This window comes from Boleophthalmus pectinirostris, unplaced genomic scaffold, assembly GCF_026225935.1.
Source record: "Boleophthalmus pectinirostris isolate CB_2022bp ecotype Guang Dong unplaced genomic scaffold, ASM2622593v1 HiC_scaffold_21, whole genome shotgun sequence".
Taxonomy (NCBI): Eukaryota; Metazoa; Chordata; class Actinopteri; order Gobiiformes; family Gobiidae; genus Boleophthalmus; species Boleophthalmus pectinirostris.
In genome coordinates, this window is record NW_026571175.1 from 20,945,220 (window position 1) to 20,969,760 (window position 24,541).

At 37.6% G+C, this 24,541-nt stretch overlaps 2 protein-coding genes across 3 annotated transcripts in view; one reads left to right on the forward strand and one right to left on the reverse strand.

Annotated features, from left to right (window-relative positions):
- Nucleotides 1-76: 76 nt before the first annotated feature.
- On the reverse strand, nt 77-9,067 carry LOC110167365 (transmembrane protein 42). Its single transcript, XM_020932702.2, has 4 exons — nt 8,761-9,067; nt 7,632-7,717; nt 6,995-7,055; nt 77-6,215 (listed from the first exon to the last, which is right to left on the reverse strand). The coding sequence occupies exons 1-4, from the start codon at nt 8,935-8,937 to the stop codon at nt 6,069-6,071; spliced, it is 471 nt and encodes a 156-aa protein (XP_020788361.2). The 5' UTR covers nt 8,938-9,067; the 3' UTR covers nt 77-6,068.
- A 12,774-nt stretch (nt 9,068-21,841) lies between these two features.
- LOC110167276 (oxysterol-binding protein-related protein 10) overlaps nt 21,842-24,541 on the forward strand; it is a 100,227-nt gene continuing 97,527 nt past the window's right edge. The window contains exon 1 of one of the 2 annotated variants that reach the window (XM_020932609.2): nt 21,842-22,711. In XM_020932609.2, the coding sequence (XP_020788268.2) occupies nt 22,431-22,711 (281 nt within the window). In that variant the 5' untranslated portion in view covers nt 21,842-22,430. The remainder of the gene's footprint in view (nt 22,712-24,541) is intronic. The other variant, XM_020932607.2, reaches the window with a different exon arrangement.

Here is a 24,541-nt window from a genome sequence, read left to right on the forward strand (position 1 = left end):
GCAGAGCAATGACATCTCCTTAGAAACAAGCTTAATTGTTTATTGAGACATGAAATAATCTTGACATATACAAACATTTGCATTTCAGATGAAAATGTTTATTTCATAATTCACCAGTGATTGTTGTCTCATCATTAGAGACCTATTCACAGCCAGTTTTCTATTAACACCATTTATTTACACTTTACACATTTTCAATAAGACACATGGATGGATTTAATCATTGTCAACCAATATTTTGAAGAGCAAAATCCTGCAGAAAATGTATCCAACCATACAGTGTTTTTATTTAAACAATTTGTGCTCAATACATCATTTATTTGCAGTGTAATGTGGCGTATATCTGTTTTTGGCCCCATTTTTATTTGAATACAGTTGCCTAATGTGGTACCTTAATTAATCTCAAACTTTTGACACAATCAAATTAATTCAAACTCAATTGAAGGTCCTATATCACGCAAAATTGACTCTTGAGAGCTTTATCCCATGTTAGAATATTGTTACTTCATCTAAAACATACCTGGATTTGTGTTTTGTTTCATTTACACAAGTTTGAGTGACTATTTTTTATTAGTCTGTCTACATCTCCAAAGCTCAAAATGCTCTGTTCCATGTTGTGATGTCATGAAGTGGTAGTTAACAACTACCTTGTACCTTTTGTTCAGTAGCAATTGGCAATTCCATGTCTGAAATCATCCAAACGATTCTAGTGAAGGTGTGTGGAGTTTAAAAACACAATGGAGCACTTCCTGTATTACCACATGACATCACAAGGTGGAACAGAGTGTTTTCTGTTTGAGAGAAGAACTTAGGATTTGTGCGTTAAACATGTGAATGAAAACAAAAAACAAAACGCAACTCCAGGGATATTTTTGATGAGGAAACAACATTATAACAGATCAGAACATAGTGTAATATAGGTCCTTTAACATCCCAATTTAAGTGTTTTTATTTATAGTCAGTACAAATTGAATACCAGATTGGTTTAAGTTATAGACAAAACATGACATTTACGTTCCATCACAATGACACCAGTTAAAATCACTGCTCTAGTCTAGACTTAAAGGTCACATTTTGCAGTGAGTTTCCAGTTGAATATTTGACATGCATTTTGTCATATTCAGTCTGTTATATTAGTTTTTACAGTGTCCAGTGCATTTAAGTATATTATTGAAGTATATCTGAAAATCGTGCTCAAGGCCATGCTCTGCAGAAGTTTACAGTGAGAGTGGGATCAGACCAGGCACCGCAAAGACACGTACGAAATAAAGGCAAAGGACTTCTGATACAAGTGAATGAGACGAGTGGTGCTGTGTTCATTGCAGAGCTGAAGTGGAGGTTTAAAATCGTTGTGATTACAGCAGCTAAATGTTTTGCAATCAAACCAAGAGCACAGTTTGAATGACTGCAATTAGCAAAATTTGCAGACTGGAATTATTTAAGTGCCATATCATTTTCTCAAACAACAAACAACAAAATATACTGTATTAGTACCATTGCCTATAAATTGTAAATCTTCGCTCTAATGCAGACAAGTCCAAACTATGGCCTAATGTGGGCTTTTTTGTATGAGTTGAGACATATTTCTTTGAGTAGCACGTAAGGCTTTTTGAAAATCTGCCTTTATAAAGCCATTATCAAATATTCTATGTGTCCTTTTGAGGATCTAAACATACATAAAGGTCTACGGACTCATTCTAATCTGTTAGAAATGCACATATTTTAATCTGTATTAACCACCAGTCTATGGCCCTCAATTAGCCCTCTGCTTTGTCTCTGTTTAGATATGTGGCCCTTTGATGAGAAAGGTTTGGGCACTCTGCTCTAATGCTAATGTCCCTGGGTGTATTAACAATGTGAACTGAATCCTACTGTTTTTAATTTGCAAATAATTATTACAATGAAAAATGAATGAAAAAGCACTAGTTGACCTATAGTTAAGGACATAAGATTTGAAATCCACTGCCACTGTTTGATGCATGGACCTTTTTGCTATAGATTCTTAAACTTTGACAAACTTTATTGATCTACAGAGGACATTTTTGACCACTTTCTTACAGTTTAACAGTGCAAGATGAACACAGCACCATTTCACCTATCAGTGTTTTACATAAATATAAGAGACTATGGTGGCACCCCATAGTTTAAAATTCTCCCCTATAGTCTAAAAACAACCTGGACTATACTTTGGCATCACAAAATCTTTCTTGTCTATCGTGCTATCATAAACATTTAAAAGTTGCTATACAGCGTTAAAAGTACTGCTTTAAGACTGAATACAGGAAATAAACATCATTTATACTCCACTAATTATAAATTAAATAAAATGAGGTTATTAAAATCTAGTGCCACCATAGTCTCCCCAGAATCTATGGAAAACACTGGTACTACTTTTCTTGAGTAAATCTTCTGTTTAACACCGTTTTGCAAATGAAAAATACTTGAGATCACATTGACAGGGATGTACAGTAAATCACACGTTACAATAATAACTCAACAGGCAGCTGGAAGCACGGTGGATCGCTGTGTGCGTCGCTGCTGTGGTTTCAACACCAAAGAGCTACCATTATGCATTTATATTATAATGATATGTAAAAAGCTCTTTTAATGTGCGTATGACAGGTTCTGATGATTCTCACATTTTGACTTAAAGGTGCATTGTGTAACTTTCCTGGTAGATGGCCCACCATCTGCTTCTCTCCATGGTGATGTTATTGCTTTGCTTGTATTTATTCAATTACATTTTATTTTTTATTTTTCAAAACTACTGTAAAAACACATTATTACTGTGAGCAGGCCCACTTCTCCACAGATCTGACCTGTAACTTGGCCTGGTGATGTGGGCTGCTCGTCTCCACGGAGATAGTTAAATTAATCATTCCATGAAAAAAAAAACATCTACATGGAGTCAAGCAGATGGTGGACCTTCTACCAAAAAGTTACATATAAGTCACATTTAATTTGATGGGATACTACTTGGTGTAAATATAAATTATAGTTTTACACCAATCAAGAAGCAATTTGTGAAGAAAATTGAAAAATATGTTGAAAATTACAGGAATTGAAGAGTTATATTTTAGACCGTTTCAACTGATTGAATTCTGTCAAAAAGTTTAGTCACAATTTACACAATAAACACATTTTTTCCAATATATTTTAAACATTTTTCAACAAAATAAAGGTGTTTTCTTAAATTTGTATTCATCAATATTAATTTATCTGCACATTTGACCAGTTTAGTGTACTATATTGTTGCTAGGTAAGGTAATCTAAATCCCTAGTGTGATTAAACCAGGAAGTAAAATCTATAACCAAAACAACGGTACAAAGAAATATAATGTAATATAACAACTGTGTTTTAAAGAAATGAGTAGTCCAACCTGTCATAGGCACTTTAATGTCAAGCACCCTCCTGTTTAATGTACACATAAACTCTTATAGCTCCCTCTGGTCTCTCTGTTTACTGGCAGCACCACATCACAGTGATATGAGACTTATGTGATGTTGTTGTGATGTTATTGTGGCGTCTCTGGGGACAAGAGGAAAGCTTTTAATGTAGCTAACATCAGTGCGACCCTGCGGCGGATGCAAAATGAATACTAATTAAGAAACATATTTTTGTGTTGTTGTGCGGAAGGTGCAGCTCAAAAGGACAAAGTGTTATGGTTTCAAATGGTTATGTAAAAATGTAGTAAGAGATGCTTTACTGTGTCTTCCTTTAGTTGCAATTGAGAAAGAGAGAATGGAATAATTTGGAGATCCTCACTATCTCCAGTTTCATTGCTGTTGTGTTATTGGGCAAGACACTTCACACATCTCTCTTGTATAGCATTGTATCATTGTTATAGGTATAGATAGGGATGCACTAATACTGATACTGGTATAGAACATCGGCAAAGATCAAGAAAAATGTGCTGCACCAGGTTTTGGTTCCATGATATCGCTTTATCCTGGTTGAGCTTTTTATTATTAGTAATTACCCCAAATGTTGACCTAGAACATTTTGTATTGTTTTTAATTTTTATTCATACAAAGCTCTTCAACTGTTATTTGCTGGATAAATAAAACAACTAGACCAATAAATCTGTTTTGTACTAAGATAACTTTTGTTGTTGGAAATAAGTGCCTTTTTCAGTCCTTACACTGGTATGGGTTAATATCGGATATCAGCAGATACCAAAAGGATCGGTATCGGAACTGGAAAAGCTGGATCAGTGCATCCCTAGTAGTAGAGGATGTAAGCAAGCAATGTCTGTGCCACATCTCAGTTTGCCCCAGGGCAGCTGTGACTATAGAATAAGTATCTAATTCAATTGAGATGACTGTGAAAAAATAATGAATTTGAGAAGCTTGTTTTTGGAAAGTTACAATTCAGGATTAAATTTAAACATGATGAATAAGAAGAGACACATTATAACAAGCGTATGGGATTAAATGTGAAACTTAATTTGCACAAACACATGGGTCTTTCTCATCTCAAAAGCTCAGATTCAAAAAACAGATTCAGAAAGGCAAAAAGAATGAAACAGCCCCAACCTCTCAGTGCTACATCAGAACTGTTCCTCCTGATTTGATGCCAGTTTATAATGTTGACTGTCAGCATAATTTAAAGGTGCGCTACATAACTTTTCTAGTAGAGGGTTTGTGCTCCTGCTTGTTTTCATGTATGCTTTACCTGTAATGTTCCACAGATTGGCATTAAATGTATCTCTCTCCATAGAAACAAGCTGCTCACAGTAAGAATACATATTTTCAAGGTATTTTTTTGCAATAAAAACACTCATTTAAAGATGGACTGTGTAACTTTTCTGGTGTAGGACCCGTCATCTGCTTCCCTCCATGGACATGTTGCTTGGAATGTTCCACAGTATGGCATTAAACTGATTTATCGCTACAGAGAGAGCAGGTGACACCACAGGACTAAGTTACATGTCAGGTCTGTAGAGAGGTGCCCACTCATAGTAAGAATGCATGTTTTTAGTTCAATTAAAAACTATGTTATTGAGTAAATGCAAGATGGATAAGTTTAATGCCATACCGGGACATTCCAGACAAAACAATAACATCTCCATGGAGACAAGTAGGTGGCAGACCCTCCTCCAGAAAAGTTACACAATGCACCTTTAATTAATACAAGATAGTTATGTTTAACAGTATGTAAACAATCCAGGCAATGCATTAGAAACAAACAGGAGGTGGACTCAGCACTAGAAAAGTTACGTAGTGCTTCTTTAACTTAAGACCAGTGACTTAAAAGCTTCGGTGATCTGCCATCCACGTACTCACAAATGTTACTGTTTTTCCAACCATGTTAACGTGACGTTCTGTGACAAAAGTCCATCAATATAGTGTAAAGCTAATAGTGATTTTTGCTTCATTTCATTTCTATAAACAACTTTTATTTTGTCTCCACTAGCCAGACTGTCAGACATTTCTAAACATTTGAATTTAGAGAGCATAGGTTAACAGCTCTGTAACTAGTAATTATCAATGAACCAAATAATTAAAAGTATATATATAAGTAACATTTTAGACGTTTTACGCTCCATTTCAAGAAAAAATTGATGATTGCCTGAAAAAAGGGCATTCAGTTTAAAATAAAACAACTTAAATTACTATTTTAAAGGTGCATTGTGTAACTTATGGAGATGTTATTGCTTTATCTGGAATGTTTCACAGTATGGCATTAAATCTTTCTATCTTCACAGACACTAAACCAGACCAAGTTACAGGTCAGATCTGTGGAGTGGCAGCCGTCCTCACAGTTTGAATAGTTGTTTTTCTGTGTACTTTTGTGCAGTAAAACCACTAAGGTAGATCTGTTTAATGTCATATTGCGGAACATTTTAAACAAAGCAATGATATATCCACTGAAACAAGCAGGTGACGGACCCCCAACTGAAAAATGACACAGTGCACCTTTAACCATAATTCTGGCCAACAATATTGAAATCTGGATATAACCAACCATATTGAAAGCATTTTTTGGTACTTTTAGACATTGGTGATGCCCTGGCTAATATAATGTTTTTTAAAGACAATCTGAGCCAGTGGAGACAAACTTACTACTATTCATCCCTCTTATCTTCTGTGCTTTGTGGTCTCTCCTGTGGTGAGACTCGGTGAAGGACCAGGAGCCCAGTGAGGGTGAGGGAGATGCCCACCCACCACAGCGTCATCTGGGCCTCGCCAAACAGCAGCTGCCCCAGGAACGCCTACAAGGGAAGCAGAGGGTACGTATAGTATTACAACAAAAGAAAACCAAATCTCACTGTTTAAAAATTGGTTACACATTTGTTCACAGTGTAATCTAAACCTTAAACCTTATTTTATATTAAGTGCACATATATCACACAAAAAGGATTCTTGTATGCTTTAAACCATGTTAAAATATTGTTACCTCATCAAAACATACCCAGAGTTGTGCTTTGTTTCATTCACACATGTCTGAGTAACCCTGCATCATTAGTGCTTTTCAAGTTAAGAGCTACCTTTTCATCTTTTGCTAAGTAGAGATTGAAAATTCCTGGGCTGAAATTATCCAGTTGATTCTACTGAAGGTGTGTGGAGTTTAAAAACACAGGGGAGCACTTCCATATCTCAAGGTGGAACAGAGTGTTTTTTGTTTAAAAGAAGAACTCTAAAAGCCTAAATATACAGGGTTTGTGCATCAAATGTGTGAATGAATCAAATCAAAACTCAAAGTATGTTTTTGAACAACATTATAACATAGATCAAAAAATAGTGTAATACGGGCCCTCTAAAAATAGTGATATACCACAGAATAGCATATGCAATATAAACATTATCAGCAAATTGTATTGTGAGCCATGTATGGTGTATTGTATCAAATTGAGAGAGACCCTGTGATTACCAGCCTAATTTCTGCTTGCCTCTCCATGGAGATGTTATTGCTTTGCCGGGAATGTTCCACAGTATGGCATTGCAGTTATCCATAATGGAGAATAGTAGGTAATGCCCCAGGGTTACTTACGGAAGATACGAAGTTGGAGGCGGTGGTGGTCACAGTGGTTTGGGCTGAGGAAGAGGAGTACCTGAAAGTATGAAGGTCAGGGTTAGTCAGTTTTATGATATTACAATAGGGGTGTAATGATATCAAAGTCTCACGATGCAATATTGTCATGGTATGAACCTCACGGTAAGATATTTATCGTGACATTTTGTGGAGGCAAAACTGTTAGTGTGCTACTTTTTCCTCTCAAAATGCCTTGACAAGACTTACCCCAAAGAACTAAGACTAAAGTTCTTAGAACTGTTATTTCTTCATGTAGTCTGCACTGAAATGGAGCAAAGGATCATGGTCTATGTAGTTCTCTCTCTTGTTTTAGCAAATGCTGCACCATAACTCTTAACTTAAGCAAAGAGACTTTTAATTTGATATATTGTGATGGTTCACGACGTTATTGTGAGAACTTTGACGATACGATCTCCCGATATTTCGGTTATTGTTACATCCTTATATTACAACATAGTCAAGTATTTCAAAAGGAGAATTGTATACAAAAACACTGAACAAATATATTACTTTTTATCACCATTCTTAGGATCTAATCTAATGTGTATTTTCACAATAATCATAATATTAAAATGCCTTTTGGTTGTCTTTGTACCTGAGAGCTTTGGCCAGAAAGGTCCACATCACAGCATTACAGGTGAAGAGCAGCCCCCCACACAGCAGCCGCAGGGGAATGTGAAGCTGAGGGGATAAAGAAACAGGTTTGAAATCCTTTATATAGGAATATCAGCACTCCAAGAAGTCCTTTCACTATGAGGGGGAGGCAGCAGCTAGACTTTGAACAAATTTGGACACCCTGCTTGTCTATTTTGGCGGGATTAGACGTCAGGGTCTAGCGAGAGAAGTGGGGTGTGGGAGGATTTTATTTTTTGTTTACTTTTTGTTCTTGTTTTGTAAAATATTCAAATCAATACAACAAGGAAAAAGAGGGGGAAAAACTAGAAATATCACATCTGTTAGAGCTGAGTATAACTATCCATCCAGCTATCTACTATGTATGAAATGATGTCATGTTCCCGTTGATCTCTTTTATAACCAATAAGAAGACGATTTACAGACTTACGCTCTACAATACGGAAGTAGCTTGATCATCTAAAGAAGCTATATGGTGCATAGTGTATTTGAACAGCATATGGGATTTCTATTGCCTAATACCTATTTTCTGTTGCTGCAGCAAAACTTAAATTTCCCTCGGGATCAATAAATTCTCTCTCTCTGTTTCTTGTAGACGTTTGACCAAACAGCCTCTTGTTTGTATAAAATGCACGTTACAGAGGTTTTCGTGATAGCTGTTCTCTGCTCTTTATTTGAGCAAAGCCCATGATTACAGGTAATCCATAATAATTGGTGGTGATGAGGGTCACCCCGTCCTCGTGCCGTGTGTGACGGACAGCTGCGTCCTGACATCACCGCGTGACGTGAGCAGAGACAATCAAGGTCACTTGTTTTAACAAACAGACCTGTTTTACGCCGCTATTCTCACTGAAATCAAAATCCAGGTCAAACCACGAGGCTGACAAGTGACGTGCTGCGGCAATGTCACGGCGCACACGGCCACAGCACGAGCTCGAGGAGGCTGCAGGGGCTCCCGCGTGAGGCTGAGTCAAGGATGATGATGCTGGAGAGAGAGGAGGGGGTCCCGGAGTAGCCAGACCCTGCTGTGCCTCTCAAACCACCGCCGTCATCATCATCATCAGTGCGCCCCGGGACTGTGCCACACTCACCCGGTCACACGCCGTAGTCTCGTCCGCGTGTCGGAACCGCCGCTGCTCGCCCCATGTCCGCAGCCCGGTCTCACACACTCCCTTCAGATAGTCCGCTCCCAGAGACAGCTTGGCCGAGGACGAAGCCACGGCCCCGAGGAACCCCGCCAGCAGCGCGTACACAACACCCGGGACCATGGTGAACACCGGGGAGCATTCCCTTCACGGCCGCGTTAGTTTAGGGACATCCCGGTGCCGCCGCTCGTCCGACACCAGCCGCTGCTCCTGTGCGCTCAGCTGCACTTCCTGCTCAGATCCGACCGGGGGCAGTCACCGCATTGGTCAAACTGTAGCAATGCAGTGGTTGGACTGACGTGTGCCTGTGGCATTCTGGGACATGTAGTAGACTATAGAGATAATATTCACACAAATTAATTTCTATGCGTTTAATTTTAGATCAGTGACTCATGCTGCGAGTGCGATGCCATATATTTGTGCAAAAATATGCCTATCCTTCCTCATTGTTGAATCATTTTCTGATATGTAACCCTTATTTCATTATTTAACCTTTTTTTTTTTTTTTTTTTTTTTTTTTTTTTTTAAATAGACTATTTATTTATTTAGATCTAAACAAACTTTATTGATCCTTTATTGATTGGACACAGTAGCTCAAATATCAAAAATAAATAGCACAAATAGTAAAAGACTTGTGTTAAATAAGGCATAATTATATAATTGTATATATACAAGTAAAAATAAAATATACAAATATTGTAATACAAAGATATATCAGCTATGTTTTAAGCCGTACAGAGAAACGGTGCAAAGATGAAATAATGACTGACGGGATACAGGGTTATCTAGGCTATTTTGGGCTTTTTATTTGGGCAATTTAGTTCCACTTTACATTCACTGTGCAAATATAAATAAACACTAAATTAACTTATTTTTGCTTCTAAACTGTGCATATGTTATTTGAATAGAATTGTCTACTGTCCATGTCCCTGTCATATTAATGCAAACAAAACATATTTGCAAGTTTGTGGTTAATTTTTTTTTTAAATGTGTGTGTCCTGCCTCCAGTGGCTTCTGCAATTTCAGGTAATTGGTGACATCACACAGCACTGCCCCGATTACAGCCAGTTGTTTCTGATTACAAACACATGACTGCTGGGGCGAAGTTTGAAGTGTGGATACCTGTTCGCCCAATCACACTGCTCTTCATTGGCCCAGACTCCGCCCCCTCCTCCCCCCTCACCTTTTTCTTTAGTCATCCAGGTACTGCCCACTTCAGCAACTCTATTTGAAATGTGGTTTAGTTCCACTATAAAGGTGAATTGAGCAAATTTTTTGGTGAAGGATCCACCACTTTCTTTTCTCCATGAAGATGTTATTGCTTTGCCTGGAATGTTCCATGGTATTACATTAAAAACACATCTATCTAGCATTTATTCATTACGGATGTTTCTATTGCTAAAAAATACAATAGGGTTGCCTCTCCACAAATCTGACCTGCCTATAGTTGTCTAAAATGAGATAGATAGGTTTAATCTCTGTCATGGAACATTCTAGACAAAGCAATAACATCTCCATGGAGACGAGCAGGTGATGGACTCTCCACGAAAAAAGTTTTGCAATGCCTCTTTAAGCATTTTTCAGTTATTTATGTAGGAATACAATTATGTACCAAACTGTAATAACCGGAAAGAACTAGAAACCCAAACATATTAAATGAAATGATATCTTATGCTGCACTTACTGTATATTTGATAAAGTCAAAAATACAAAAAAGAACTGCTGCCAAATGCATTAAATAATTGTAAATGTTTCTTAATATCATCTTATTCATTGTGGTTTTAATAGTGTCCTCCACCAAAAAACAACATGCTAGTCTCGTATTTCTATTTCCTAACCTCACTTTTATGTTATGTTGGATTTATTAGCCTATGTTAGTCAATCTGATCTATTAATAATCTTACTTATTTACCTTTCTAATCACAATAACTGAGTCCATCTGTTGTACTGGGCTGAACTGGACTGGAGAACAATCAATGCAAATGTGATGTCCTTGACTGTGAGTGGAGAGTCTGAGTTTCCTGTGGGGCATACTGATGAGAGACCATATGAAGTCATTACATTAAACTCACATTGTGGGTAAAAGCAATACATTTTAGCCCTATACTCAGCTCAAATGGATTTCATCAGGAGGGAGAAGGAAGGCCTGTAGTTTGGTTGGCCATGGTTATTATTAAATGTGCAGGTGGGATTGCTATAATTATGCGTATTAATGGCTATTGAAGATGTTTTCTCTCCTTTGGTGCTTATGCAAAGAGACCAATCCAGGTGCGCCATGGATTTTGAATAATGTATGTTTTTCAGCTCATTCACGGGAGGCTATTTCAGCAAGTATGGCATCATGGATATTGAGATTGAACCCTCAACCTCTTTGCTCAGAAGTAGGACATATCAACCCAGTAACCAAAATTTATCTGAGCTCTTAAGCATGCATATGGGTCTTTAATGAAGATATCATTGCATTGGCCATATTTCAAGGAATGTTCCACAGTATGGCATTAAACTTATTTATTTTGCATTTAAAAATGAAAAAGGTGCATTCTTTCAGTGACCTGCTTGTCAATAAGTCTCTCCAGGCAAAGCTCTCTCCATGAAAACAAACAGACAGCAGAAAAGTTACATAGTGTGGCTTTTATGTTTTTATTGAGTTGGAAAGTAAAACGTGTAAAAGGGGAGTCAAGAGTGGGAAGAGACAGTCAGCAATTCATGTCTCAATGAAGCTGAGGCCGGCAGAGTGTGGTTAAACATAACATAATGCAGCACAAATATTGGCTAACCTTAAAGTCGACTGTGTAACCTTTCTGGTGAAGGGTCTGCCATCTCCTTGTCTCCCTGGTGATGCTATTGTTTTACCTTGTTCTTTGTTTCCACAGTATGGTATTAAAAACATATCTTGTATTTTTTCATTTATGAGTGTTTTTATTTCTAAAAACTATCGCAAAAACATTGTCTCCATAGAGATAGTTAAATTCAATGTCATACTGTAGAACAGTATCCAGTCCGTGGCACAGAAAAGGTTGGGGACCACTGCTGTTGAATATTCCACAAAAAAACTAAAAAAAAACATCTACTTGGAGTCAAGCAGGTGGTGGACCATTTACGAGAAAAGTTACACAGTGCACCTTTAAGTAAGAAGTAGTTACAACACAGATAATAATTAGGAAAGTGATCTGACATTTTTTTCAGCTCTAGTGTGTTACTCTTCTTCTTCTTTGTACATTTTTTCACACTTCAATGCCCTCATCACCATTCGGATCATTTCTCTACATTGCCTTCTTTAGCTTCAGTCGTCTAAAATCAAGTGGACTCATTATCTTCTGAGCCTGAAGTCGCCTAATATCAGGTCATGTCAGGTTAGTTTAAATGAGTCTCTTTTAGCTCCTGTTCACATGAGCCATAATTGACCCCAGACACAGGGCTGCAAAGGCCTGTCACCTCCTCCACCGACACTGAATGTACGGCTCGAAGGGAAAGAGGAGTTTTAGTGTTCTCTGTCATGCGGCGGTTTAATGACCTTTAGGATAGTTTTCAAAGACTGTTTTCGAACTTTTTAGTCTTCTGGAATAACACTTCTGGCAATTCAATGTCATTCAGACTCTTATAGATGTTACTATAACACCCTACAACCATAGACTGTATATTAATGTCAGAAGTGACCATGGGTGCGCTTTTGGCTCCAGCAACTCCAGCTCCACTCAGTTTGTATTTAAAAATAACGTTGCCCCTCTCTCTATAACTGGTGCTGTCAGGCTCTTCATTTTGGTCTTAAAATGTTCATATTAACCCACTCTACATGATCCTGGTGCTTATAGTTTGCTATTTTGTCCATAAATTAATTCCATCTATCCATCCATTTTCTTTTGCTTTTCCGGGGCTGAGTAGCAAGGGCAGCAGTCTAAGCAGGGTCTCCCAGACCTCCCTCGCCACACACACTTCCTTCAGCTCTTTTGGGGGGACCCCAAGGTGTTCCCATGCTACCCGAGAGACATAGTCCCTCCAGCATGTCCTGGGTCTTCCCCAGGGCCTCCTCCTGGTGGGACATGTCCGGAACACCTCCGAGGGAGGTGCCCAGGAGGCATCCGGAACGGATGCCCGAGCCACCTCAGCTGTCTTCTCTCGCCGTGGACGTGGACGTGCAGCAGCTCTACTCTGAGCTCCTCCCGTGTGACTGAGCATAAATTAATTCCTATTCCTATTTCTTGATACAGTCTATGGGTACTACACAACAACGACAAATTACTCAGGGAATGCTGGTCAATTTAAAGGAGTGATTAACCTTTCTTGTGGAAAGGTCTCCATGGAGATGTTATTGCTTTGCCTGGAATGTTCCACAATATGACATTAATCTTATCTATCTCCATGAAGACACAGAAGTTATAGCTCAGATCTATGGAGAGATTGATTGATTTTATTTCAAGCTTATGACATTAGTTACAGGTATATAAGAGTTATTTACAATAGTTACAAAAAGTTTAATCATACTGCTCACGATCTAGGTAAAGCAATAACATCTCCATCTACATGGAAACAAGTGTGTAATGAGCCCACTCAGAAATTTTACATATAGTGCACATTTAAGGTTAAATTTTTTTTCAACAGCATGTCCAACAGTTTTCACATCAGATACAATATAATTTTGAAAATATTGAGCTTTCTAAGTATCCCTGAACCTAAAACCGGGTTTGAAGCGGATATCATTCATCTAAAATAGCCAGTACTAACCCAAAGGAGAACAGATTTGTGAATAAAATGTACTCCAGAATTGAAGAGGACCACATTCAAAAGAAGTGGGTGATAAAAACACCATTTGAGAAAAGAAAGAGATAAGAAACAGTGAAAGTGCTCAAGCATGCCATCAAATGTAAGATGTGTAACAGTGCATAAATTACCATTTCATTGTATAAAAAAGAACAGTGAATTTTACCCACAATGCCTCTGCCTCCCTCTCTACCCTGTTTTTCTTTTGCTATCACTCGCCTGCTGCTCTGACCTTACATCTCAGGGTCAATCACCTCCTTCCAGTCCATTACAGAGTTATGGCCATGGCCAAGACTGCAGATCCTTTTGAATAATGCATTTTGTTGTGAAAACGAACTCAAGCTTTTTGGCATTTTGAGACCCATCACATGCCATTTATACGACTAAGGAAAAAAAAAAAAGAAAAACTATTAAAGCCTCTTAGTCCAAGCATCACTCCTTCCAATTACATTATGGTCAAAGCTAAGTAAGAGAGCGCAGTCGGTTCAGGCTATTTTACACTGTGAATGATCTGAAGCAGTGGAGTCATGTTGGCTGTAGATAAAATGTTCCCAAAGCAAGCAGACTGGACTTAATCTGGGTTCCTTTTGGCACAGGTGAGGGCTAATCTGATGGAGCTGCTGTAAATGCAGTGTAAGCAAAAACAACACAAGGTCAGCAATGTCTTTCACTGCAATGACAAGTGTTAGTGTGGCTGACTGTATGAGCACGAACAATACAAGTCCCAGTCTTTTTTATGTGATCAATTTATCTCTAACAGAAAAAAACACCTTCTGATATCCTGTGGTAATACAGGAAGTGCGTCACTGTGTTTTTTATGCTCCATAAACCAAGGGTGTAATGATATCCTGTCTCACAATAAGATATTGTCATAGTGTGAACCTCACAGTACGATATTTATTGCGATATTTTGTGGAGGCTAACAAAACTGGTAATATGATACTTTTTCCTCTTAAAATGCCTTGACAAGAATTAATCCAAAGAACTAAGACTAAGACTAAGACTTTAGTTATTGCTGCATCATAACTCTTAATTTAAGCAAAGAGACTTGAAATTCAATATATTGTCATGGTCCGCTATATTATTGTGAGAACTCTGACGATAAGATATCACAATATTTCCGTTATTGTTACATCCCTACCATACACCTTCACTAGAATCAGTTGGGTTAATTTAAACCTTGGCCATTTGGCAACTGTCCATCTCCACTGAACAAACGGTAAAACTACTGCTTCATGACATTATAAACAGAGCATTTTGAGCTTTGGAAATGTAGACAGATTAATAATAAAGGATTACTTAAACATTCACAACGTGTGAATGAAACAAAACACAACTCCAGGTATGTTTTTGGGGAGGCAGCAACATTCTAACATGGCTTAAAGCTCACAAAGATTGAGCAATATAGGACTTTTATTAGCTATGGCAACAGTTATCTTTTTTTTTTCTCTCTTTTTTTTTTCTGAAACCCATAGGTACCACTGATTAAAAGACCAGGCTATGCTGGTCCTACAAAAACATTTTTTTTTTCTCCATAATGCACAAACTTAGTAAACAATAAATAATTTTTGGCTCATATAAACCTAAAACAAGGACAGCAAATATTAAAGTTTACTACCAAAATTGTGTTAAATTATATAACACTTCCTGTTTCAGCATAAATCTGTGGAAATATGAATACTAATTAATACATTTTTAATGAGAAAATGCAGTTCTATCCTCAAGCCCCTTGAGGGGCTGCACTTTCTGCACAGTTGTATTCACTAGTGGTAAATTAGTCGTGAAAAAAAAAACATAATTACATGGATAAACTGACTACTCTGTATAAGAAAACAAAACAAGTAATCAACAAGAAGTCCTTCACAAATGATCTTATATTTAACTTCACATGTGATGTGCAATGCAAGAGAATAATACTGAGCTATATCAGAACCATAAAACCATGAAAACAACAATCACACTTTTATTATTTTGTGTTGAACTCTTCTTTTCTTTCCCTTTTTTTCTTTTAATCAAAATTGGTTTCTATAATCAAGCCTTTGTCTATTGTAATTGGATATGACATTTTAGTATCATAATAAAACTACTCTGTTGAAGTCCAGCCAGGTCTGCAGAGTGTTGGAAGAGAGAGAGATAACAGTGTTATTCTCAAAGTAATGGACAGACACAGTGCCATATCTACAGCCATAAGGACAGGCTCACGACTGCAGCCCCACTCTCTGATAAGATTGTTGATGAAAAAACAAATTCAAATCCTGACTGAAAATGAACTCTGCTACACAACACTTCTCCCAGTAACCTTTACAAATGTGGCGAAAAAGGCTGTCAACATTTCACTATCAGGGTACAAAGCATTTAGGATCATTTAGAAGTTTGAGAGAAGTCCAAAAGAGATAAAACCTTCCTCTAACTGTGTGACTCTGCTGGGTTTTGTGGTCACTCTTCAATAGTTTATGAAAATCTGTCATTCAAATATCAGGGATAGTTTTCACTGGTGGTTTAAAAAATGTTTTCACAATTTCACAGAGCAGAAGAGGGAGACGGTCAATACAGTGAATGTTTTTTTTGTTCTATCAAAGTCTAGTACTTTAAAGGCACAATATGCAACTTTTCTGAAAGAGAATCTGCACCTGCTTTGTCTTCATGGAGCTGGAGACAAGGAGATAACACCACAATGCCAAGTTACATGTCAGATCTGTGGAGAAGCAACCCCACTGACATAATAATATAATAAAAACATCTATAATTGAACAAATGCAAAATAGGTGTTTAATTTCATTCAAGCAAAGCATTTCCATGGAGACAAGCAGGTAATGGACCCCCTACCGGGAAAGTTACATATTGCACATGTAAAACAAAGACTATAAAAGAGAATATAATTAATCAATTTAGTTAATATATTAAATAGGGGTGTAAAGATATCCAAGTCTCATGATACAATATCGGCACTGTATGAACTTGTACAAAATTTATTGTGATATTCTGTAGAGGCTAAAAAACTGTTTATAAACTGCTTTTTCCTCGTAAAATGCCTTGACAAGATTTAATCCAAAAAACTAAGACTTAAAGGTGCTTAGAACTGTTATTTCTTGTAGTCTGCACTGAAATGGAGCAAAGGATCATGGTCTATGTAGTTCCCTCTGTGTTTTTTAGCTTTTGCTGCACCATAACTCTTAATTTAAGCAAAGAGACTTGAAGTTCGATATATTGTGATGGTCCACAATATTATTGTGATAACTCTGATGATAGGATATCACGATATTTCAGTTATTGTTACATTCCTAATATTATATATTTCTTGCAGTAAAAATCTACTTTTTTGCCTTTATTCTTTGAACAGAGCTATGTTTATACAGCAAAATGTACAATTTGTTACACTGAATTACATGTTTTGGTGAAAAAAGACCACTATTTGACTATTCATTATTATATTCTAACATGGGAAAAGTGTAGCCTATAGGCACGTAATATCAATAATTAACTACAATGGCTACAGTCCCTCTGATAATGAAATGCAGCTGACCCAGGTTTGACTCCAGCTTTCACAAACCACTTTTCCTCCATTGACCAGATATGTTGTTCTTCTTCTCCTCATGTCGGTTTTATTGATTGGTGCTTTGTGGGAGCCTCTGAATCTATCCCTGTTCAGTTAAGTGTCCTCTGAAAATTTATGGAGGCATGTCTTCAATTGCTTCGTCCAATCACTGGCTTTCTAATACACTGCAATCCTTGTTAATGGGAGCTTTTTATCTGCTTGTCACTGTGGTGTGTGGGTAGATCCGTGCCTAATAACATGGAAGTTACTTAGGAATAATTCTAGGTGTGTCTTAATAATCTGTTTAAAGGATCTATATTACGCAAAGTGACTCTTGTGAGCTTCAAGCCATGTTAGAACGTTTTTACCTCATCAAAACAATACCTGGACTTTTGTTTCATTAATACATGCACATATGCATGAGTAATCCTTTATTATTAGTCGGCCTACATCTCCAAAGCTCAAAATGCTCTGTTCCACCTTTTGATATGAAGCAGTAGTTTTAAAGTGAAAGGGACAATCTGGAATTTTGGACATAAGACCTCATTTTCTAGTGAGCCAGAGTGTTGGAGTTGTGTGGAGACACTTTTTAAAATATTCCATCCAGTCCTTGCATTTGCAGAGGTCGCTGGTGCTAGGCTAGTGCATGTCAATAGCCATAGTTAGCCTGTCACTAAAACAGTCTTACCTACTCCGCAAAGCACTCGAAGCAAATTTATTATTACACCAGACTGTCGATGTAAATGTCTGTGTTGATTGAAGTAAAATCAACCTTGCATTTGAAGGATTTATGTCTGAGCAGCAGTAGCGATTTGTACTTTTTGATAGAAAGCTTGGCAGTGGCGGATCACCTAGCACCTATCTCACCGGCAAAGTAAAATTCCGCTGCTGCTGAAAAAATTTTCCCTCAACATGAGACAATTCATTCGATGCAAGGTTAGTTTTACCTCCAACACTCTGGCTCACTAGGAAATTAGGTCCTATGTCCAAAATTCCAGACTGTCCCTTTAACAACTACCCTTTCTCTTTAGTTCAGTAGAGATGGTCAGTTTCAGGGCTGAAATTATCCAACTGATTCTAGTGAAAGTGTATGGAGTTTAAAAACACAATGGAGCAACACAGGCGTTATATTCCCACATGACATCACAAGGTTCAACAGAGTGTTTTTCTGTTGTTGGAGAGAAGAACTCATATGATATATGAATATGCTGGGATGTGTTTTAAACATGTGTGATTGAAATAAAACACAATTCCAGGTATCTTTGTAATGAGGAAACAGCATTATAACAGATCAGAAAATAGTCTAATATAGCCCCTTTAAAGGTGCTGTACCCAGTGTTGGGAAGATTACTTTTAAAATGTATTCCCCTACAGATTACAGATTACGTACCCCAAAATGTAGTTTGTAACGTAATCCATTAAATTACTTAAAGTGAGTAATGTAATCTGAATACTTTGGATTACTTGATTTGCTGTAGAGAAGTACAGACTAGGAAATCTTCACATAAGATGTTTTATCTGCTAAAAGAAAATAAAAAGCCCAGTCTTTACTTAACCAAATTAAAAATATTATTGATAGAAGACGAGGAGACAAGGTCCACACAGTATGGTTTAGTCCTGTTAAATCCTGGTTTAGACCTGGTTTAGATCCAGTTTAGATCTAGTTTAAACCTGGTTTTAGTCCTGGTTTAGTCTTGGTTTAGTCTTGGTTTAGTTTTGGTTTAGTTTTGGTTTAGACCTGGTTTTAGTCTTGGTTTAGACCTGGTTTAGATCTAGTTTAGACCTGGTTTTAGATCTAGTTTATACCTGGTTTTAGATCTAGTTTAGACCTGGTTTTAGACCTGGTTTAGACCTGGTTTTAGTCTTGGTTTACACCTGGTTTAGATCTAGTTTAGACCTGGTTTAGACCTGGTTTAGATCTAGTTTAGACCTGGTTTTAGACCTGGTTTAGACCTGGTTTTAGTCCTTATTTAGTCCTGGTTTAGCCCAAAATGTGAAAACGGGAAAATACCGCCCTGTAATCCATTTATTTCAACAAAGTAACTGTAATCCAATTACCACTCATTCAAACAGTAACTGTAACTGAATACAGTTACTCATAATTTGTACTCTGATTATGTAACTCCGGTACATGTAATCTGTTACTCCCCAACACTGGCTGTACCTGATTTTTTCTGTCTCAAAAATGTGAAAAACAGAACTACTTAATTTTAAACACTTTGCAGTGGTCCAAAGTTAAACCTCACTTATCTTATGCATTCCAAACATGGTTATTTTTTACCATGATGCACAGAACTATCAGAGACCAGTGCAAACAGAATGCTAAGGCACACTTCCTGATTATCAGACAACAAAATGTTTTCTAATCAGATACAGACAGCACACAGAGAGGATATACTGTATTTAACATCAAGTGCTGCTTAGACAATATATCTGTACTGGGGCAAGACTAGTTTTGTTCAGATACATGTAAAGAAATCAGGCACAGGGCCTTTTTTCTATGTGAGCAGCCTATCGATAACATGGGATTTGTCTAACATCTGTTAATAATTCAGAGAAGAGCACAAGTAATCTCTCTCAGGATAGTCTTAAAATATGGCGACCAATCAATACAAGAGCCACAGAGGATGTTCAAGAGCTGTTTGGCTAAATGGGGTTTTGCTTAATGTTGTTTAAATGTATGCACAGTCTTTTGGGGCAGTGGTGGTTCACATAATGCTCTGTATTGACTGAAATATAAAAATATGTAATATATAAATCCAACAAACGTCAACACATATGGGTTATTAAAACTTATCCCATTCACTAATGTTTATTTAGCAGCATAAATGATTTGTGATAAACTGTTTTAGTGCACAGACAACATCACTAGAATTGCAATTTCATGATAACCGCAAAGACAGTGGCGCTACTCAACCTGCGCAAGTATCCACTGTGTTGATAAAAAAAAAAAATCTGTCCCAGTGTCAGAATATTTTGTTTATTTTTTTCTTTATGAGACAAATCTTGCCCCATAGTTTAGTAAGAAAATTATAGTGCATATATAAATCCAGCATTTGTGATTTGCAAATTATGATCTTTTACATTTCAACTCTGTTACTCATTTTCATGCTGAAGTTATTGCCATATCATATATTTGTTTAAACATAAATTATAGCATAGGAAATAATCTGGAGTGTCATAACAACAGAGTGTATGAATGTAATCCTTCATCATCCATCAAAATCTCTAAATATTAAATCATTATTTTCAATAGTCCAATTGCTTTTCTAACATCCAAACTGGGCCAAAATCAGCTGATGCATTCCACACATTCCACAGTGAACTAACTACAAACCTCAGCATTATTAAAACTTCAGTTTCTTTGTGTTAACAAATCAGACTTTTCCTGTAATTTCTATTGCATCTAATGTTGTCTCTCGCTTCCAAGCATAAGGTTACATTCTTGTTCTTTGTGCTATTTCTTACTGGGAAATCAGTTTTCCTAATGTTATTACTAAATCAAAAACCCACTTCAGCAGGTTGACTCAAGTTACATAAGAGTGAGATGTAAAATACAGAGGAAATGTTGAATAGAGTTACACCACTGCACAAAAAGATATAGCTCAAAATAATGTTTGAAATACTTCATGTGAGTACAGTTAATCTTTGTCAAAAATATAGCCTACTTGCATATCACTAAATTTGTCTAAATATTTAATGATTTAGTTCTACAAGCTGTGAGCAAATATTGTATAACTGATTAACAAAACGGCCCATGTTTCTCTATTTCCTGATCTATGTTAAAGTGTTGTTTCCTCATCAAAAACATCACTTGGAGAAGTGTTTTGTTTCATTCACACCCATTCACTGTGCACAATCCTGGCTGAGTTCTTCTTTCAAACAGAAAACACTACTCAGCATGATGTCATGTGGTAATACAGGAAGTGCTTCACTGTGTTTTTAAACTCCATATACCTTCACTAAAATCATTTAGATATTTTCAGCCCTGGAATGGCCCATATCTACTAAAAAGTTAGCCAACGCCACCTAGTGCCTCTGCTTAATTTCATTTCTCTCCAGCGACTAGGTCAGGAATCAGAATACACTAGACGGTTTGCAAGAACCCCGGAAGTTGTAGACCTACGCACCCACCAATCAGTGAAGCCATGATGTCAAACTCAAGCACCTGTTTGGGTCTCTTTTGTGGTACAGCACAACAGTAAACAAAGGGGTCAAGATGGATGTAGACGAAGCCATACATTCTGTGTTGGCAACGATTTCCGAGATAGAGGATTTAAAGCCGGAACAAAGAGAATGTTTGGTGAATTTTATCAAGACGTTTTTGTACTTCTTCCTATGGGATTTGGGAAAAGCTTAATATACCAGTTTGCCCCGTTAGCAGCGCATTACATACGTCATGACCAAATAGCAGCGATTGGTTAAATAAAAAAAGTACCCGCCTACCGTCGAGTGAACAAATCCTGTGAGGTCAAACGGTTTCCACAAAGTGAAACCGGGTGATGAATCAGTCGACTAAAAAGTAGCTGTTAATTTCAAAACTACCACTTCATGACATCGCAAGGTGGAGCAGAACATTTTGAGATTTGGAGATGTAGACAGACTAATAATAAAGAGTTACTCAAACATATGTGAATGAAACAAAACACAACTCCCGGTATGATTTTGAGGAAGTAACAGCATTTTAACATGGCTTAAAGCTCACCTGAGCCATTTTTGCGTAATATAGGCCCTTTAAACTATGCATAACTGTGCTGGCCTCTCATGTGTGCTCTTATCAGGCCCTCGAGCACATTTATAGGTCAATGTATCAACCTCAGTCATCAATCATTTACCCTTTTATTACATCGTGCAATGTCCAAAATCTAAATAATCTCGTTGAGAATAAGGGTAGATTATTTTTTAAATTTTAGTGGGATATTGGTCTGTTTTTAATTTTCCAAAGCAGACTCGTGACATATGCAGGCAGGGGCGTGACTAGGGCGCAGGGGGGCGTGTTTCTCCGCTGCTCTCTCCCCTCGCTGTGATCCTACCAGGAAAAGGCAAGAGAAGACGCTGTAGTGCCCGCACAGGACGAGCACTGCGGAGGGGAAAGAGTGCAACGGGACAGCTCCACCATCTCCACCACCACCTCCACCACCACCGTGATCGGATATGTCAGCTCGGTCACGCTCTCCATCTGCACCCGATCTCAACTCCACGGACACTTGCCGTACCTTTTCACTCACACTTATTATGCTTTTCTGAAATCTTCCTGCTCCAGTCCCCTCTCTTTTTTTTTTTTGCCTTCTACCTCCTTCTTCTCCACCGTCCCGTTATCAGCATGGACAAGACGGTGTGTAGTAGTAACAGCCCGCTCCACGATAAGACCTCCTCCGCTGCGCCTGCATCCGACCGCGGGAACTCGTCCATAAGAAAGCCCGGGACAGGAGCGAACAACCGGGGACCCTCTTCTTGCGGCAGCACCAATGCCCTGCTCGGGAACAGCATGAATCCACAATCACAACAGCCTCAGCAGCAGCAGCAGCAGCAGCAGACACGCAAAAGGCAGCTGGAGGGGGTGCTCAGCAAATATACGAACCTGATCCAAGGCTGGCAAAACAGGTACGTGTCCTTACTTTATAATGCACGAGGTTTTTGCGCAGATTTTGACTTGTCAGCGCTTATGTCGTGTTATAAACTTTAAACAACAGGAATCGTTGCCTTGTGTCAGCTTTATGGCACTCAGATGTCGCTGGAAAGTGATTAAAGTTGCGAAATTATGCTGACAAATCTTTATTTCATAGTGATGGATGTGGTATTCCAGCGTCTTAGCAAAAGTCAAGTACTGATGATAAATTTATAACGTGATCCAGAAGAAATTATTGTCGCGTAATGATGTCAGCTGTCAGTGTTGATGTTGTGATTTTTTTTTTTTTTTTTTTTTGCCCCGTCCACGTTGCACTTCTTCTGCCCCACGTGTGACGTCACCAGGAAAGTGGGGGCTAGTATACAAACTTCAAAATACATCAGTATTAACGCAATAATGGATTATAACCATAAATATTAGCATTACAAGTGGATAGCGATTTAGATTTTTAGCATTATTTATGTTTCTTTGTGTTGTTGTTTGTACTTCATTATGATTGGTTAGTTCAGCCTGTCACTCACTCAGAGCTCTAGGGAGGTTGACCAATAACAGGAGTGGGTGGGAAAAGCATCTGTGTTTGATCATAGAGCTGCATTAAAGAACACGATCTGATAATATCACAAAAACAGCATAAAGATTGTGTCATGATTCAATTTTTATCAACGTATTGGCCAGCCCTAGTTACAAAGTCATACTGTGGAACATTCCAGGCAGAGCAGGGACATAAAAAGTTACAAAGTGCACCTTTAACTTGTTTCCCCACACATGATACGTCATAATTCACCAATTTAAACCTCCCCATAGCCACATGTTTATGTTAGGCAAAATATTAGATATTTAGTCTTTTCATAATTTGATATGACGATATGAAGATGTTATTGCTTTGCCTGGAATGTTTCACAGTATGGCATTAAACCTTTCTATCTTCATGGAGACTAAACTAAACCAAGTTACAAGTCAAATCTGTGGAGAGACAACTGTGTTCGCAGTCAGAATGCCTGTTTTTCTCAGTAGTTTTGAGCAGTAAAACCACCTGTAATTGAATAAATGCAAGGCTTTTTAAAGTCATACTGTGGAACATTCTAGGCAGAGCAACAAAACCCCAACCAAAAAGTTATATAGTGCACGTTTAGCTTACTTCCCCACGCATAATAAGTTGTAATTCACCAATTTAAACCTTCCCATAGTCACATGTAGTTGGCTATAGCTTTGAATTATCTGATCTTTTTACTGACACAGAGTTTCGTCTCACTCATCTCAGTATCCTTGAACTGATTAGAGTCTGTACGTCATATAGTTTGAGTTTCTGTCTTCTCTGGTAAATCCACGTAATTGTGTTTTTTGCTGATGGCTCTTGTTTGAACTGTTTATTGATCGATTGTTTAACTTGAGGAAAGAATGTGTCAAGTTATAGATCAATGTGGTGCCAGACTTCACTATTGACACATACAAAGCTCTGTTTCACAGACGCGGACGTAGGTCGTGTAGGGGTCGTGTAGGCTAATTATTAGACCCTTGCAGTGTTTTTTCAAAAATTTACTTTAGATTACATTGTTTTGGTATACATTTTCCATTTATCCCTTGGAGACAGATCAATTATTCTTTGTTTAGAATTAGGATGTCTCAATATCAAATTTTAATGTCAAGATTACTATGAGAATAAATGTAAACATTTTTCAATAATTCACAATTATTGACACTATAACCAAACAACAATAAAAAAAAACCTTAAATTTATTAATTTATTCACTCATTTAATTTATTTCTCACTGGTATCCATTCCTATGTGAGCAACCTGAATGATA

What these genes read in the sequence shown, in the direction of transcription:
- LOC110167365 (XM_020932702.2), bottom strand. Translation starts at nt 8,937, where the DNA reads ATGGTCCCGGGTGTTGTGTACGCGCTGCTGGCGGGGTTCCTCGGGGCC. An exon ending in AGACTACGGCGTGTGACCGG is followed by an intron (nt 7,718 to 8,760) that starts GTGAGTGTGGCA and finishes TTATCCCCTCAG; the next exon opens with CTTCACATTCCCCTGCGGCT. An exon ending in CCTCCAACTTCGTATCTTCC is followed by an intron (nt 6,216 to 6,994) that starts GTAAGTAACCCT and finishes CTTCCCTTGTAG; the next exon opens with GCGTTCCTGGGGCAGCTGCT.